Raw genomic sequence first — 15,107 nt, 5'->3', positions numbered from 1 at the left:
GTGAGCGGGTTGGGCATACCCTAGCGGTCCGTACAAGACAGAAAGCTGCTTTAGGCCAAATTAAGGAAATGTTAGATGGGCAAGGGGGCATAACGGCTGATGTTGATGAAGTAAGGGAGGTTTTTAGGCAGTTTTATACTAAACTGTATAGTGAAGACCAATCAGTAGGGTCTATAGATATTCAACGGTATCGGAGAGACATTATTGTACCTTCACTCGCTGAGGATGATAGGGAAGCGCTTGATGCTCCATTCACTATTCAAGAAATTCTGGCGGCTCTTAGTAGTCTCGCTCCAGGGAAAGCTGTGGGGCCAGACCAAATACCCTTGGAATTTTATAAAACTTTTCAAACGGCAATACAGATGGATTTGTTTGATACAATGTTGCAGGCCCAGGTAGGGAAGTCAGTGCCAGGGTCATGGGCAGGTGCCGATGTTGTTGTGATCCCTAAAAAAGGTAAAACACCTCGGGAACCTGGCTCATATAGGCCTATTACTTTAATGAATGCAAATGCCAAGATTTATTCAAAGGCCTTGGTTTCTAAGTTATGTAAGAGAATAGATCAGCTAGTTAGTTCCACGCAACACGGTTTTATCCCTGGTAGGGGAACCGCTCAACATATTCGCAAAGTTATAACTTTATTTGATGCCACGGAAGTCTCAGGAGACCCTATGGCGCCTGTGTTCATAGATGCAGAAAAAGCATTTGACCAGGTCTCCTGGGATTTTTTGTGGGCAGCTTTAATATGGTATTGGTGAAGGGTTTATCATGGGTATTTAGGCGCTCTATCAGGACCCCACAGCACGGCTCAGAATAAACGGAGGCTATTCTTCGGTAGTGTCTATCAGTCGAGGTACGGTCAAGGGTGCCCGTTCTTCCCCCTGTTATTTGCGGTATATATAGACCCTTTAATTCGCATATTAGAATTAAATGAGAGTATCTTGCCAATTAGGATTCAGGGACAAGTATTTAAGACTTTGGCATATGCAGATGATGTGGCAATTGTGACTACATCTCCGCTTAACGCTATCCAGGAAATAGAAAGGGAGGCGGCGTTCTTTGGTCGGATTTCGGGTTATGCGCTAAATGGCCCCAAAACACAGATTATCAAGAACAGCCAGGTGGTCTGTGAGGATATTCGAGTAGTCCAATCTGCAGTTTATTTATTTTATTTTATTTTTTTATTTATTTCAAAAGTTTTATATAGCGCTACTGTACCCAGGAGTATCAGAGCACTTTACAGACAAATAAACATCATGATGTAAATAAAACCAATTACACAGTGAGTAAATAGCTCGCAATGGGAAAAACTGTCATTAGTTAGACCAGGGAGTTAATGGAAAGAAAGTAATTAGGTATGAGTGAGGGGGAAGGGGAAGATGATTAACGATAGGAGAGAGAGGTGTAGAGGGAGATGGGGGAGAAGAGGAAGGTGAGAGAGAGGGGGTGGGTTGATGTGAATAGAGAAACAGGGGACTGCATCATTATAGAGATGTTAGGTACCCCAATATTTGTTGAGAAGAAGTACCTTGAGTCTTTTTTTGAAGAGAAGGAAGGATGGGTTGCAGTGCAGGTCTTTGGGGAGAGAGTTCCAAATCGTAGGGGCATTACCAGAGGAGGCACGTGATTGAGTCTTTTTACATTTGAGTTTCGGGGGGATGAGGACAAGGGCATTGGTGCTTCTCAAGGACCTGGAGCAACCAGCTTTTTGGAGTTTGTCCGAGAGGTAAGAGGGGGTGTTTTGGTGAAGGGCTTTGTGAGTGATACAAGCCATCTTGAAGGTAGATCTACCTTCGATTGGGAGCCAGTTAAGGTTTTTGAGGATAGGAGAAATGTGATCAAAACGTTAACAATCAGAGATAAGTCTGGCGGCCAGGTTGAGGACAGATTTAATTGGGGCATGATGGACTTTTGGGGTGCCTACAAGGGTGGCATTGCCGTAGTCAATTCTGGAAAGTACAAGCGACTGGACAACAGTTTTGAGGTCATCAGCTGGAATGAAAGGTTTGATTTTTTTAAGGTGGAGAAGGGAGAAGAGAGCGCCTTTTGCAGCATTTTTAATGTGAGGGATGAGGGTGAGATTTTTGTCAATGCTGATGCCCAAGGATTTGACAGAGTTAGAGGAGGAGAGGGTGCAGTTGAGTTCTTTTATGTCATTGATCCAGAGTTGAATAGGCAGGGAACTATTTTTGGGAGTGAAAAGGATGATTTCAGTTTTTTTGGGATTCAGTTTGAGATGATTAAGATGGAACCAGGCTTGGACTTTGTTCAAGGTATCATTGAGGAGAAGAATGTCATGGTGGGTTTTGTTTTTGTAGTAAAGTTGAGTGTCGTCAGTATAGAGGTGGTAGTTTATATTAGCTTGTTTAAGAATAAGGGTAAGTGGTTCCATGAATAGATTAAAGAGGGTAGGGGAAAGGATAGAGCCTTGTGGGACTCCAAGTGAGACAGGTTGTGGTTTGAAAAGGCAGTGACAGAGTTTGATTTGTTGGGATCTATGTTGGAGGTAAGAGGTGAACCATTGGTGAACAGTGCCCTCAAGCCCAAAACGGTCTTTGAGAGTGTTAAGAAGGGTCGGATGGTGGACAGTATCAAATGCAGCAGAGAGGCCAAGGAGGATAAGGAGGGAGGATTCGCCTTTGTCAAGAGAGCGATGGATATCATCTGTGATATTGAGCATGGCGGTTTCTGTGCTGCATCCTTTTCTGAAACCAGATTAGAAAACGTCAAGGAGATTGAATGAAGTGATATGTTTGTCTAACTGGGAGAGAACACATTTTTCAAGGGCTTTGGAGAGGAAGGGAAGATTAGAGATAGGGTGTAGATTGTTAAAGTCTTTAGGGTCAGCGGTGGGGTTTTTGAGGATGGGGGAGATTTGACCAAGTTGAAGGGAAGCTGGGACACAGCCGGTGGTAAGCGAGGAATTGATGATCTTGGTCCAGATGGGAGCAATGATGTGTTTGAGTTCCTGAACCAGCTGGGCAGGAAGAGGATCCTTGGTGTGAGACGAAGGTTTAAGTTTTGAGATAATATTGAGGACAGTGGATTCAGATACTGGACAAAATTCGTTCCAGGGGGCATTATTTTTGGTAAGGGTGTCAGTAGGGATAGGGTTGGGATGGGATGGAGTCGGGAGGGGTGGAGAGGGGTCGTGGCATGAAGGGGCCGAGGAGCAAGGTGAAGTAGGAGTGTTAGGAAGGAGGTGTTGGCTAAGGGTAGATTGGTATGGGAGAGGAGGAGAAGAGAAGGATAGTTCGATCAGGTTGACTTTGTTCGCAAAGAAGCTGGCAATTTCTTCACATCTTTCAACAGTGTCAAGTATTTTAGGGGGGCCAGAGGAAGTTTGTTTTTTAACGATGCTGAAGAGTTCTCTGGGACGGTTTTTGGCCTGGTCAAGTTGTGAACGGAGGAAGGAGGCTTTTTCAGTGAAAATGTGTTTCTTGTATTTGGCTCTAGCATTTCTGGGGAGAATCAGGTTATTAGGGGAGGGATGATTTCTCCAGGTGCGTTCAGATTGTCTGAGGGCCCGTCTTTCATTATTGAGGTCAGAGTTAAACCAGGATTTAGGGGGTATATTTTTTTGATGTTTAAGTTTGATAGGGGCCATTTGGTCAAGCACTTGAAGGATAGGGTTATTATAGTGTTCAGTAAGGTCAATGGTGCTGTGAGAGGGGGGGGGTGGAGTAAGCAGGTTTTGATAGAAGATTCCAACTCGCCAGGGGGGATAAGGTGAAAATTGCGGGTATGTTTCAAGGGTAGGGAGCCGATAGGGGTGGGGATAGTAAAGGAGCAGTTCAAAGTGAAGAGGATAAGGTGATGATCTGACCAGTCAACAGGAAGAATCATTGAGAGAGAGGCAAGATCCTTGCTAGTTATAATAGCATCCAGGGTGGCGCCTTTCGAGTGCGTCGGGGCTTGGCAGAGTTGTGTCAGGTCTGTAATGCCCTGATATCTTTAAGGAGGATGACAGACGGTTCATCGTTATTGTTCCAATGGATGTTATAGTCGCCGGGAAAGAGATTGTTAGAGTGAGAGAGCAGAGATTGAGTGATGAGATCCGAAAGCTCTTCGGTAAAGGGGATGGGATCGCCAGGGCGGTGGTAGATAGTATGAAGACGAATGGTGGGGGAGTCAGGAGTGGTAAGATCAACGCAGAGGTATTCAAAAGTAGAAGGGTCCTGGGAATGAACTAGTGTGAGAGTGAGTTCAGTTTTAAAAGTTAGGGCAAGGCCACCTCCAATTTGCTTTATTCTGTCTGTCCTAATGATGGAATATCCAGGAGGAATGAGCAGGTCAAGGATAGGAGTAGAGTGGGGGTTGAGCCAAGTTTCTGTAAGGAAAGCAATATCTATGTTTTCACTCAGGATGGTTTCCGCAATATCAGTCGTGTGGCTGGATGCGGATCGGCAGTTAATCAACAAGCAGTGAAGTGGAGAGAGGTCAGGGTATTGAGTAGGGGGATCAGGGAGTATGGAGGTTAGTTGTTGTGGGGGTCTAGGCGATGTCCGGTAACGGGGGAGTCAACTCGTTCCAAGGAGAACAGGGATAGTGGACTGCGGAAAAGGGGTATTTGTGGACGAGGAGGGAAGGGGGAGACGGCGGGGTTCGTGGAAAGATTAACCTGCATGGTATTTGGGTAAGCAACATGATGAGAGTTATAACTCGCGGATGCCGAATGGGGTTGGAGTGAAATGGAAGGATCAATGGGTTTGGGAGGGGGTCAAGCAGTTTGTAGGGAGGAGGGAACTGTGAGAGTATCTAGGGATATGCAGTGTATCTAGGGATCAAGATCTCGGCAGATTTAGACAAAATTGTAGAACAGAATATTGCACCCATAATGGCTAAAACTAAAGCGGATCTTGACCGAATATATAACCTACATCTTACTCTGGTTGGACGCACTAATGTGGTGAAAATGATTACTCTTCCCAAGTTCCTTTACTTATTTAGGACAATTCCATTGGTTTTTGAAGGTAAATGGTTTGTTGCGATTGAACATCTTATTAATAGATTTATTTGGTCACATGGGAAGACTAGGAAGGCCCTTCGTTTTTTGACCCTCTCTAGAGATAAAGGAGGATGGGCAGTCCCTGACTTCAAGTTGTATTATTGGGCTGTAGTCATACAGTACATGTGTGGTCTGATGGGGGAGACCCCTCAGATCGACAGATACAAGTTGGGTCAACGGATATATATGCAATATTGATGGGGGAGAATGCAGAGAACTGTTTCTTGAAATTTTCTGATCCAAGTTATTTTAAAAGAACTAGGTTTAAGACACTCATGGCAGCTTATAAAATCTGGGCATCACTCTGTAAAAAACTGGGGATTGGGAGATTTAACGCTTACACTCGAATTGACGGAAATAACAGTCTTCACTGAGAGATATTTGCGGATTCAGTTATGACAGGATGGGGGCGGCGAGGGGTGAGGAAATTGGGGGACTTGGTAGGGATCAATGGTGTGTTACAGTTTACTGATATGCAGGGGAAGTATGGTATGTCTAGTAACACCTTTTTAAAGTTTTTGCAAGTTCTGAGCTATCTTGTAAATAAACAGAGGGGTACTGCTGGGTTTTGTGAAAATGGGATCCTCGACACAATTGAGGGGGGGCAAACTGCTCAATTAGGAGATTTTATGCTGAGGTGACGGTGCTTAAGGCAGATGATTTGGAAAAATATGGTAAGAAGTGGGCAGATAAACTCCAGGTGGGTCAGGACTGTTTCCAGAGTTCTCTCCAAATGGGACATACCTTTATTATGTTCAGCATCCCTACAGGCTCAACATTACAAAACAATATATTTACTGTACCATACACCGGCTAGGATTGCACAGTGGAGTGGGACTATAGGAATCTGCTGCCCCCGGTGTGATAGTGCAGAGGTGGATAAAATACATCTGTTTGCGACATGCCCTCAGCTTGCCCAGTTGCATAAAGAATTTGAATCCTTTTTATATCAAACTCTAGGGATTAAAACTACGCTTACGCCAGTATTGATTATCCTTGGGGTAGGGGAGGGTGAGGAACAGTGTAAATACTTTCTTTTTATGGCCATGGCAGTTTTAAGACTTTTTCTGGCAGCTGCTTGGTTGGATTAGGTCCCCCCCTAAATTCCATCTATGGTTGGCTAAATTATTGGCAGTATATAATTTAGAAAAAGGGATATACGACAGGAAAGGGAAAAAAGGTAAAATCCTTGGGAAACGTATATGGGAACCTGTGATGAGGTTGAAGGAGAATGCTTAGGGGGGAAAGACTGATACGGTCTGGTTTCTTTTTTAGGGATTGTCTATTTTTCTATGTCTTTTTTGTGTTTGTTTTGTTACTGTTCTCTTTCCTTCTTTTGCTTGTGTTGATTATGCATCTCAGATAAACTTATAAAATGACAAAGTGACTGTGCCATATGTAGAAAATGTTTTGTTTGACTGGAAATGGAAAAATAAAAAAATATTTAAAAAATAATAATAATACATTCAAGGGTAAAACAGTTGGAGGTGCTCTCACACTGCAATATGGGAGGAATGACATCAGACAGGCATGCAAGATACCAATTAAACCCAACAGTAAGGGAAACACTTTAAAATGAATGCCCCCTCCAAACAGATTCAGGCTAGGTATGACTGCAATTCATTCCATCCAATTTTACTCTGAGCTGAAAGGGAATCCAGACAGAGCCCATGATTAATATTTTTGGACCCACTTCATTTCTTGCCTCCTCAGCAGTATAGAACGGCTTAGGCCCGGAGGTGGCTGCCTTGGCCCCAGATCTGCAGTCGTTGCTGCTGCGTCTTTAAACAACACCTTCTATCAGGCATTGGTCCTTTCTAGCAAAGCATATCAGTCCCAGACTTACTCACTTGCAGCTTGGAAGCTTCATGGCTTCGAGTACCTTAATCTGATATATAGAACACAGACCCCGCAACTCATCCTCTGGAAAGGACTGTCTCATGGCAGAAACATTTTCACCCTAAGCAAAAGGGAGGAACCCTAGAATCCTCAGATATGGACTCCGCACCCCATTCTCCAGCTGATCCACCTTGTTCTCTAAATGAAAGATCACAGTAATTGTTGAAAACAGTATTCGCACTGCATGTCAGTTCTGATATGTGAAGCCTCGGATTCCAAGGTGGCAGGAAGCTTATGTTTCTTTCATTTCCTGGCAAGGAAGATTTACATTCCTCTCGGACCCCTTTAATGGAGGCCATTTCTCTTTAATGCACTGGTTAACTTCCTTTAGTTGTCTAAATATAGCCATCATCATGGCCACCTGTGGGAGAATAAAATCACATACCAAGATTTTCAGAGCACCCTTGCCTCAGACGGGTTCTTGGATGTTGATAATCCGGGGCTAGAAAGGTCAAGTTTCTTTACGGATACCTTATTATCTTTGGGGCAGATCAAACATCTTCAAGCAAACTCCTCACCAGATGCAAGTCTCAAGTCTATGATATATGGGGTACCAAAGGGAACCACGGCATGGCCCACCTCTGGCTCCTCACAGTCTCACTGCCTGCTCTCACTCTGCACAGAGGTCTGCTCTCCCCTTAGTCCCTCTAAGCTGGTTGCTCCTCAGTGCTCCCTATCACCATGTTTTGTCTGGGACCAAGGAAATGATGAGAAATAGTCATTCAGTAAAGCACACCAGCAATCTATGGGGTGCTGGCCAAGCCTTCCCCAATTTATGGCTACCATAAGTCATATACAGGCATGTTGCCTTTTGGAATTCTTAGTCTCGCTCCCCAAGTTTGGGAGGGGGCTTCAGGGCAGCTGCCGCTTCCACAGCCCCAGTTTCTCAGCGCAGCCTCTAAATAACGGCTATCTGCCAATGAATATTGCCGAAATGAAGCAGCAATAAGAAATGAAATATGATTTTTAAAAGATTTTTTTTTGTAAAAACTAATAAGAATTTTAAAAAAGCTTGACTACCAAAACTGAACACAACTCAAACTCCATAACAAGCGGGAGACAGACTGTTGGCTAGAAAGGCAGCTGGTAAAGTAGGAGAGCTAGGTCGTTCATCTTGCATGGCGAAGAAGGTGAACAAAACAGAAAGTGGATAAAAAGAAAAAAAACCATTACTTTGACACTTTGTTTCTCGTCTGATCCCTCGGTCATCAGGTAGGCCTTGTCGCCATCGGTTCCTTCCACGCTCAGGAAGCAGTTTGTTGTGTGACCAATCCCACTCGGAAGCACTTTATCCCATAACATCGAGTTAATAACAGTACTTTTTCCACTGCTTGTTCTGGAGAAAATTAAAACGGAATATTCATCAATATAAAGTGCTGTCATTTTAGATTTCTAAGCTCATAATATAGCAAGTGATGTTTTACTATGTCGTGAATGGATTATTTGCAAAACAAGCTTGATAAGAACCTTGAAAAGTGTGTGTGATAGAGAGTGTATATATATATATATATATATATATATATATATATATATATATATATATATATATATATATATATATATTCACTGAAAAAACCATGGGTTATAGACCATATATAGTTAGGAATTAGCGTTTACAAAACCTTATTTTACTCACACAAAACCATTGAAATTCCATATATAGTTAGTTGCACTAACTATATATCGCGCACCCGCAATCCACTGCTGATGATGTCACATATTACATCATTCATGACATGGTCAGTGACATCACTGATGACATCACTGATGACATCTCAAATGACATCACTGATGACATCTCAAATGACATCACTGATGACATCACTGATGACATCATCCAGCGACTGTGTTTCTGTAAACTTTAAATATGTTTTACATATTGAAGAATGAGTAGATGTAGAAGTGTCTGGATGAAGGATTTAGTAGGTGCGTGACTGACTGTATGAGTGAGTGATTAAATGTGTCTCACTGAATGCATGGGTTAGTGACTAAACTGTCTTAATTTGTGCATCATTATGTCTGTTATTCTGTAAACTGCTGCATGTGTTGATCAGTAGCTATATGAGTAACTATATGGGTTATTGATTGATTGTCCAAGTATTTGTATGGGAGACTGAGTGTGTGTGTGGCTGGCTGGGAGATGTGTGACTCTGTGCAGATCAATGTGTTCTTGTATCAATGATTGTATAAGAGAGTAAGTATGTGTTAGAATATGTTTGAAAATGTAAGGTACTCTATGTTTAACTGTATAGATTAGAAAATGGAAGTGTGATTGATTCTTTACAGGACTGACTAGGTGTGTGAGTAACTCCAAGGATGAGTGGCAGAGTGTGAGTGTCTGTATAGGTGTATGAGTGCATATGATAGTGTTGTAAAGATGAGTGATTGTATGTATGAATGATTGTATGGGTGAATGAGTGAATGTGTGTGTAGACGTAGGAATCAGTGAGTGCGTATGTAGTAACTAGTATTGGTGTGTCAATGGTTTAAAAAATTATATTCTGTATTTAACACTGGGTGTAACAGAGGTTATATTAAAGTGTGAGGAGATGCATTGTATTGTCACATGAATGATATCATCAGTGATGTGACCATTGATGTCAAATGAGATGTCATCAGTGATGTCATTTGAGATGTCATCAGTGATGTCATCAGTGATGTCATTTGAGATGTTATCAGTGATGTAATTTGAGATGTCATCAGTGATGTCATCAGTGATGTCACTGACCATGTCATGAATGATGTAATATGTGACATCATCAGCAGTGGATTGCGGGTGCGCGATATATAGTTAGTGCAACTAACTATATATGGAATTTCAATGGTTTTGTGCGAGTAAAATAAGGTTTTGTAAATGCTAATTCCTAACTATATATGGTCTATAACCCATGGTTTTTTCAGTGAATTTTCAAGGTTTTGTAAATGCTAATTCCTAACTATATATGGTCTATAACCTATGGTTTTTTCAGTGAATTTCAATGGTTTCTTATTAGCAAATATCAAAAGCTTTAAAATGTCAAGTACGTGGTAGGTAAAAACATTTTCGTGTTTATGCACGCTGATGTGCTTTGAACGCTGCCCCCCCCCTCTTTTCTTTTAGGAGTATTCTCTCTTTGCAGATAGTGAAGGGTAGGTAACGCAGGCCTTTGCCCCCGTTGTAATCCGTCGTGCCTGCTTCCCTCTCCATTTGATTGATTGTTATCCAAGCATTTACTGTTTTGGAATTGCTTCTCTTTAGTTCATTCTCTATTTACAAACAAGCACAGAGTCGCAATACTCTGTTTAGTCTTTGCAGATAGTGAAAAATCGTTAGAAAAAACAAAAGGAATCAAGCAAAATCAGTAGGCCACTAATGGGATCTCTTTTTGACCTCGCTAAAATAGAAACATTAGGAACAACCCCTCATGAGAAATATGAAACTAGTGAGAGGAACCGAGCTCGACGCCATGATGGCTGCAAGACAGCTCGGCTCCGCCGCCCACCCCGCCCAAAATAACGACAAACCCTATGCAAATATTATAAATATATACAACACACCAGCAAAGTAACAGGGTAAAACGTTTTATTAAATAACTATTTACATGGCAGCCTGCTGCAACATCGATCCAAATACATGCCGCCGTTCCCGGGATTTCTCCCCGACTACTCTGCGGCCTACGAGATCGAGAGGCCGGGGCGTTGACTATGCGGGGCCTCCGGCCGCAACCACAGCGCCAACGATCGCTGCTGACGGAGGGGAGCCTTGCCGGTGAGACCACTGATCTGAAGAACCGCTGCCTGCGGTGCCTCCCTGAGCCGCTTGACGGAGGCCCCCGAGGGGCGGTGTGGTGGCGCGGACTCGGAAGGGGCGCTTGGCTCCTGCCCCCTCCCCAAGTCTTGTTGTCCTGGTGTGGCTTGAGATCGCCCCCGACATAGGCGGCCGGCTCCCGGGGTCCGGCGGAACTTTTTGCCTTTTGGTGACTCTTCCATTCTGGACCTTGTCCCACAATCCGTTTGACCTGAAGACACGTCCTGCGGTGCCCTGGTCCGACCATCACATATACCTGCGCCAGGAGACGGCGTGGGGTGCACCGGAAGGGAGAGGCGGCGCGAACGAGCCTCCCCCACCTCCCCAGGTGGAGGTTTCTCAGCTGCACCCCAGCGCTTCACTCGGCAGCTGAGTTACGCCCACTCTTGCGGCACAGTGCCTCTCTCGGCCAGCTGAGTTGAGCCTGCTCTTGCTATTACAACGTCTCACCCGCCATCCGGCTGAATTGCACCCACTCTTGCGGTACAGCGACAGGCGGCTGCCACGAAGCTCACGAAATAGCGGTCGGCTCCACAGACATGGGCCTGGCCTGCAAGAATGGCTCTGGGCAACCCTGGAACTCGGACGCTTGACTGCTAGGGCATGGGCCCCATTCCCAAAAGCGTCCCCTCAGCCTTGAAGATTCTACAAGAGTCACCGGGGCCCCCGACTCCCGCAGACTTCCGGTGGGGAGCGACTGCCATGATTGCTCGCGGAACAGTCACGACGTAGCCACGGGGTGCTCTCATGCTGACGCCAGCTTCAGTCTGTAACATCCAGAATTATTGTAGTATCGCGTTGTCGCGTAATGCGTCATATGATGCGCCGCGTTAGCGCACCCGATGCGCGAAGCGCAGCTTCCCGGAAGCGATCCGGGGCGCGGCGCGGAGCGGAGCGCGTAACGTAAGCATAACAGGTCATGTGACTTGTTAATAAAAATTTTCATTGGTTCATTTCACTTTTGGTTTCCTAATGTGAGGAAGTGTGGCTCACTGGTTAGAGGCGGCAGACCCGTAAGCAGAGAACGGCCCGGGACCAGGGTTCGATTCCCGACACGGCAGGGTCGTGGACCAAGGTCAGCGGACTCGATAATTCTCGCCTCGGTGCCTACTCTAGTCAGAGACCACACGCGGCAACTCTGGGCATCAGCTTGCCTCATCTTCACAACGGCCCCCCCAGATCGCCGGGGATGCTTGGTCGCACCTTAGAGATACCCATCTGGGACCATCTCTCAGGGTGAGCCAGGACGGGTTCCCCAGCGGTCGAAGCGTGGAGATACTCCTCCGGGAGTCGATTCCTAGCGCTATATAAACCCACAATTAAATTAAATTCAATTAAATGATGTAAGGCTAGGTCATGTGACCTAAAAATGACACTTTTCATTGGTTTAGAACTTTTTTTTTTGTCCCAAATGATGAAAACCCCTCCTTGTTTCCTCACTCTGACTTTCATCTTTGTGAGAGGAAGACCTACAGTGCCTCGCTCGGCAACCTGAGTTACGCCCGCTCTTGCGGCACAGTGCCTCGCTCGGCCAGCTGAGTTGCGCCCACTGTTGCGGCACAGTGCCTCGCTCGGCCAGCTGACTTCCGCCCACTCTTGCGGCACAGTGCCTCGCTCGGCCAGCTGAGTTCCGCCCGCTCTTGCGGCACAGTGCCTCACTCGGCCAGCTGAGTTCCGCCCACTCTTGCGGCACAGTGCCTCGCTCGGCCAGCTGAGTTCCGCCCGCTCTTGGGGCACAGTGCCTCGCTCGGCCAGCTGAGTTACGCCCGCTCTTGCGGCACAGTACCTCGCTCGGCCACCTGAGTTACGCCCGCTCTTGCGGCACAGTGCCTCGCTCGGCCACCTGAGTTACGCCCACTCTTGCGGCACAGTGCCTCGCTCGGCCAGCTGAGTTACGCCCGCTCTTGCGGCACAGTGCCTCACTCAGCCGGTTGAGTTTCGCCTACTCTTGCGGCTACAGCGTTTCACCCGCCATCCGGCTGAATTGCACCCACTCTTGCGGAACAGCGACAGGCGGCTGCCACGGAGCTCACGAAATGGCGGTCGCCTCCACAGACTTGGGCCTGGCCTGCAAGGATGGCTCTGGGCAACCCTGGAACTCGGACGCTTGACTGCTAGGGCATGGGCCCCATTCCCGAAAGCGTCCCCTCAGCCTTGAAGATTCTACAAGAGTCACCGGGGCCCCCGACTCCCACAGGCTTCCGGTGAGGAGTGACTGCCATGATTGCTCACGACGTAGCCACGGAATGGTGGTGCTCTCATGCTGACGCCAGCTTCAGTCTGAAACATCCAGAAACACTGTAGACTACCAATTCAATCAGTTCCGGTGGAGCCCCAACGTGACCCGGTAGGGAAGAACTTGCCCTCCCCTCTTTGACTGATGGTTCTTGTTGCCTGTCCCTTCTATTGTCATTTAACTGAACTTTTTGGACTACTCAAAGGGGTTCTGGTCCGACCGCTGCTTGGTGGAGACATTTTGACTATATTCTGGACCTGCCCGGCCTCCCCAAAATGACCAGACATCCCTCACTTCCAATTACAGCATACACTCCTTTATCAATATCTTCTTTGATGTTCCTCTTGAATATGTAATTTTGTAGAACCTCATACAGACAAACATTCTCGAGGTAACTGCTTCTATTTGGATAATATGTATCCCACATGTTGGCAACTCCTTGATGTGTACTGGTTGCTCAGCCTTGATATCACGAGATATGTATGCAGTTTTGGAGCACATGGCGGGCGGGGACGGGTACTGATTGAACATTTGGACATCCATATTGATATTAAGTTCTGATGTATTATTGATTACTGTACTATTAAAAATTCGAATTAACGTTACTCATGGTACTTGCCCGGAAATGTATATCTAGATAATTTCATTGTAACTGGTCCTGTCGTACTTTGATTATAAAATTAACGTCCACCGATTCCGCAACTGTTAGACACCTTAATTCCTGCAACCTAATTGCCCGCCCGTTACGTTTTTCTACAGTGTAAATGTCCCCTCATCATATACGATTCCAGTTTGCTCCGTGGCCGGCCCACGTGGTTGTAGGCCCGTATTTGTATACTGACATTTTTGCAATAAACAATTTTCGAAGGAAGTATGGAATCAGCGTCATAACAATCGTCTAGGTTGTTGGGTTTTTGAATAGTGGCTGTTATTCCCAAACAATAGAAAACAGATAATGCAGACCCTTTGCCTGAATTTTGGATTGATTGAAATTTGTATCCGTCACACCTGCCCTTTTTCCAGAATGATTAGAAAATGGTCGACCGTAGCTTAAGGTATCTGCCGAATGTAAGGTGTGGTATTTTGTCCCATAAAATACGACTAATTGAGAAACAAATACACGAAGAGGGAACTCTAATTTAGAGACAAACAAAATGAAACATTTTTTTGCATCATAAGAAGGGGAGGATATGTTACACAGAAAAATAATGCGAAAGGGATAGCCAAGATCTGTTGTATCACACGTTCCTGCAGCTAGTCTGATACATAAGTAGAACCCTTTTCGTGTTTGCGCGCGCTGACATGCTCTGAATGCTGTATCCCCCCCCTTTCTTTTCTCCTCTGTAGGTTACATCGGAGTTCTGACTGAAGAATGGAGTGGACATGGACCGCACCGTGCTCCATGTAGGGAAAGACATAGACAAGCGCTATGAGATATTGCATGGAGTGCAGACCATCACTGGGAGCGTGAAAGATTGTATGGTATGAATGTGCGCATGGGCCCTGATTTGTACGGTTTGAATGAGTATGTGTGGCGCACGACTGGGTCAATAAAAAAATGCTTTTTGTATGACTGAGGCGGTGATCGAACGGTTAATGGAATGAGAAAAATAAGCCCGAACATGGTATCCGCATGTGAAGGACGAAAAAAAATATAGCACTTTCCTTACTTAGGAACGACTCTCTCTGGAGCTAGTGAATGGGAGAGTAGCCTACACCAGAAACTTGAAGTGTTATTTCAGTACGACGAACCCGACCCCAACCGATATCCCAAATGTACACCCAAAATAATGCGCACCAGTAAGTAAATTTATGTGCTGACTAAATAAGAGAAGTTAGCTCGGCTCCGCCACCCACCCCACCCAAAATAACGACAAACCCTATGCAAATATTATAAATATATACAACACACCAGCAAAGTAACACGGTAAAACTTTTTATTAAATAACTATTTACATAGCAGCCTGCTGCAACATCGAACCAAATGCATGACGCTGTTCCTGTCGAGGTAGCATAGGTGGCGGCCTAGGGGTGGAGGACCGTTGTGCAAATAGTCCGGGGGCGACACCACGCGCAAAGGCCTGTCCCCGCGGTCAGCTGCAGCAGGGCGAGCCTTAGCGTTTCACTCCCCGGTCAGCTGCACCATGACTGCCATTGGCGTTCCACTCGGTTGGATG

The 15,107-nt window shown here is 45.5% G+C and overlaps 1 protein-coding gene across 1 annotated transcript in view; it reads right to left on the bottom strand.

Annotated features, from left to right (window-relative positions):
- Positions 1–15,107, bottom strand: part of MFN1 (mitofusin 1) — a 209,148-nt gene that overhangs the window by 160,517 nt on the left and 33,524 nt on the right. Inside the window, exon 4 of the mRNA XM_078666485.1 lies at positions 8,081–8,243. Within this exon, the coding sequence (XP_078522611.1) occupies positions 8,081–8,243 (163 nt within the window). The remainder of the gene's footprint in view (positions 1–8,080; positions 8,244–15,107) is intronic.

The sequence above is a fragment of the Lissotriton helveticus genome, chromosome 11, assembly GCF_964261635.1.
Source record: "Lissotriton helveticus chromosome 11, aLisHel1.1, whole genome shotgun sequence".
Taxonomy (NCBI): domain Eukaryota; kingdom Metazoa; phylum Chordata; class Amphibia; order Caudata; family Salamandridae; genus Lissotriton; species Lissotriton helveticus.
Note: the sequence above shows the minus strand (reverse complement) of the source record. Positions and strands in the feature narration are given on the sequence as shown.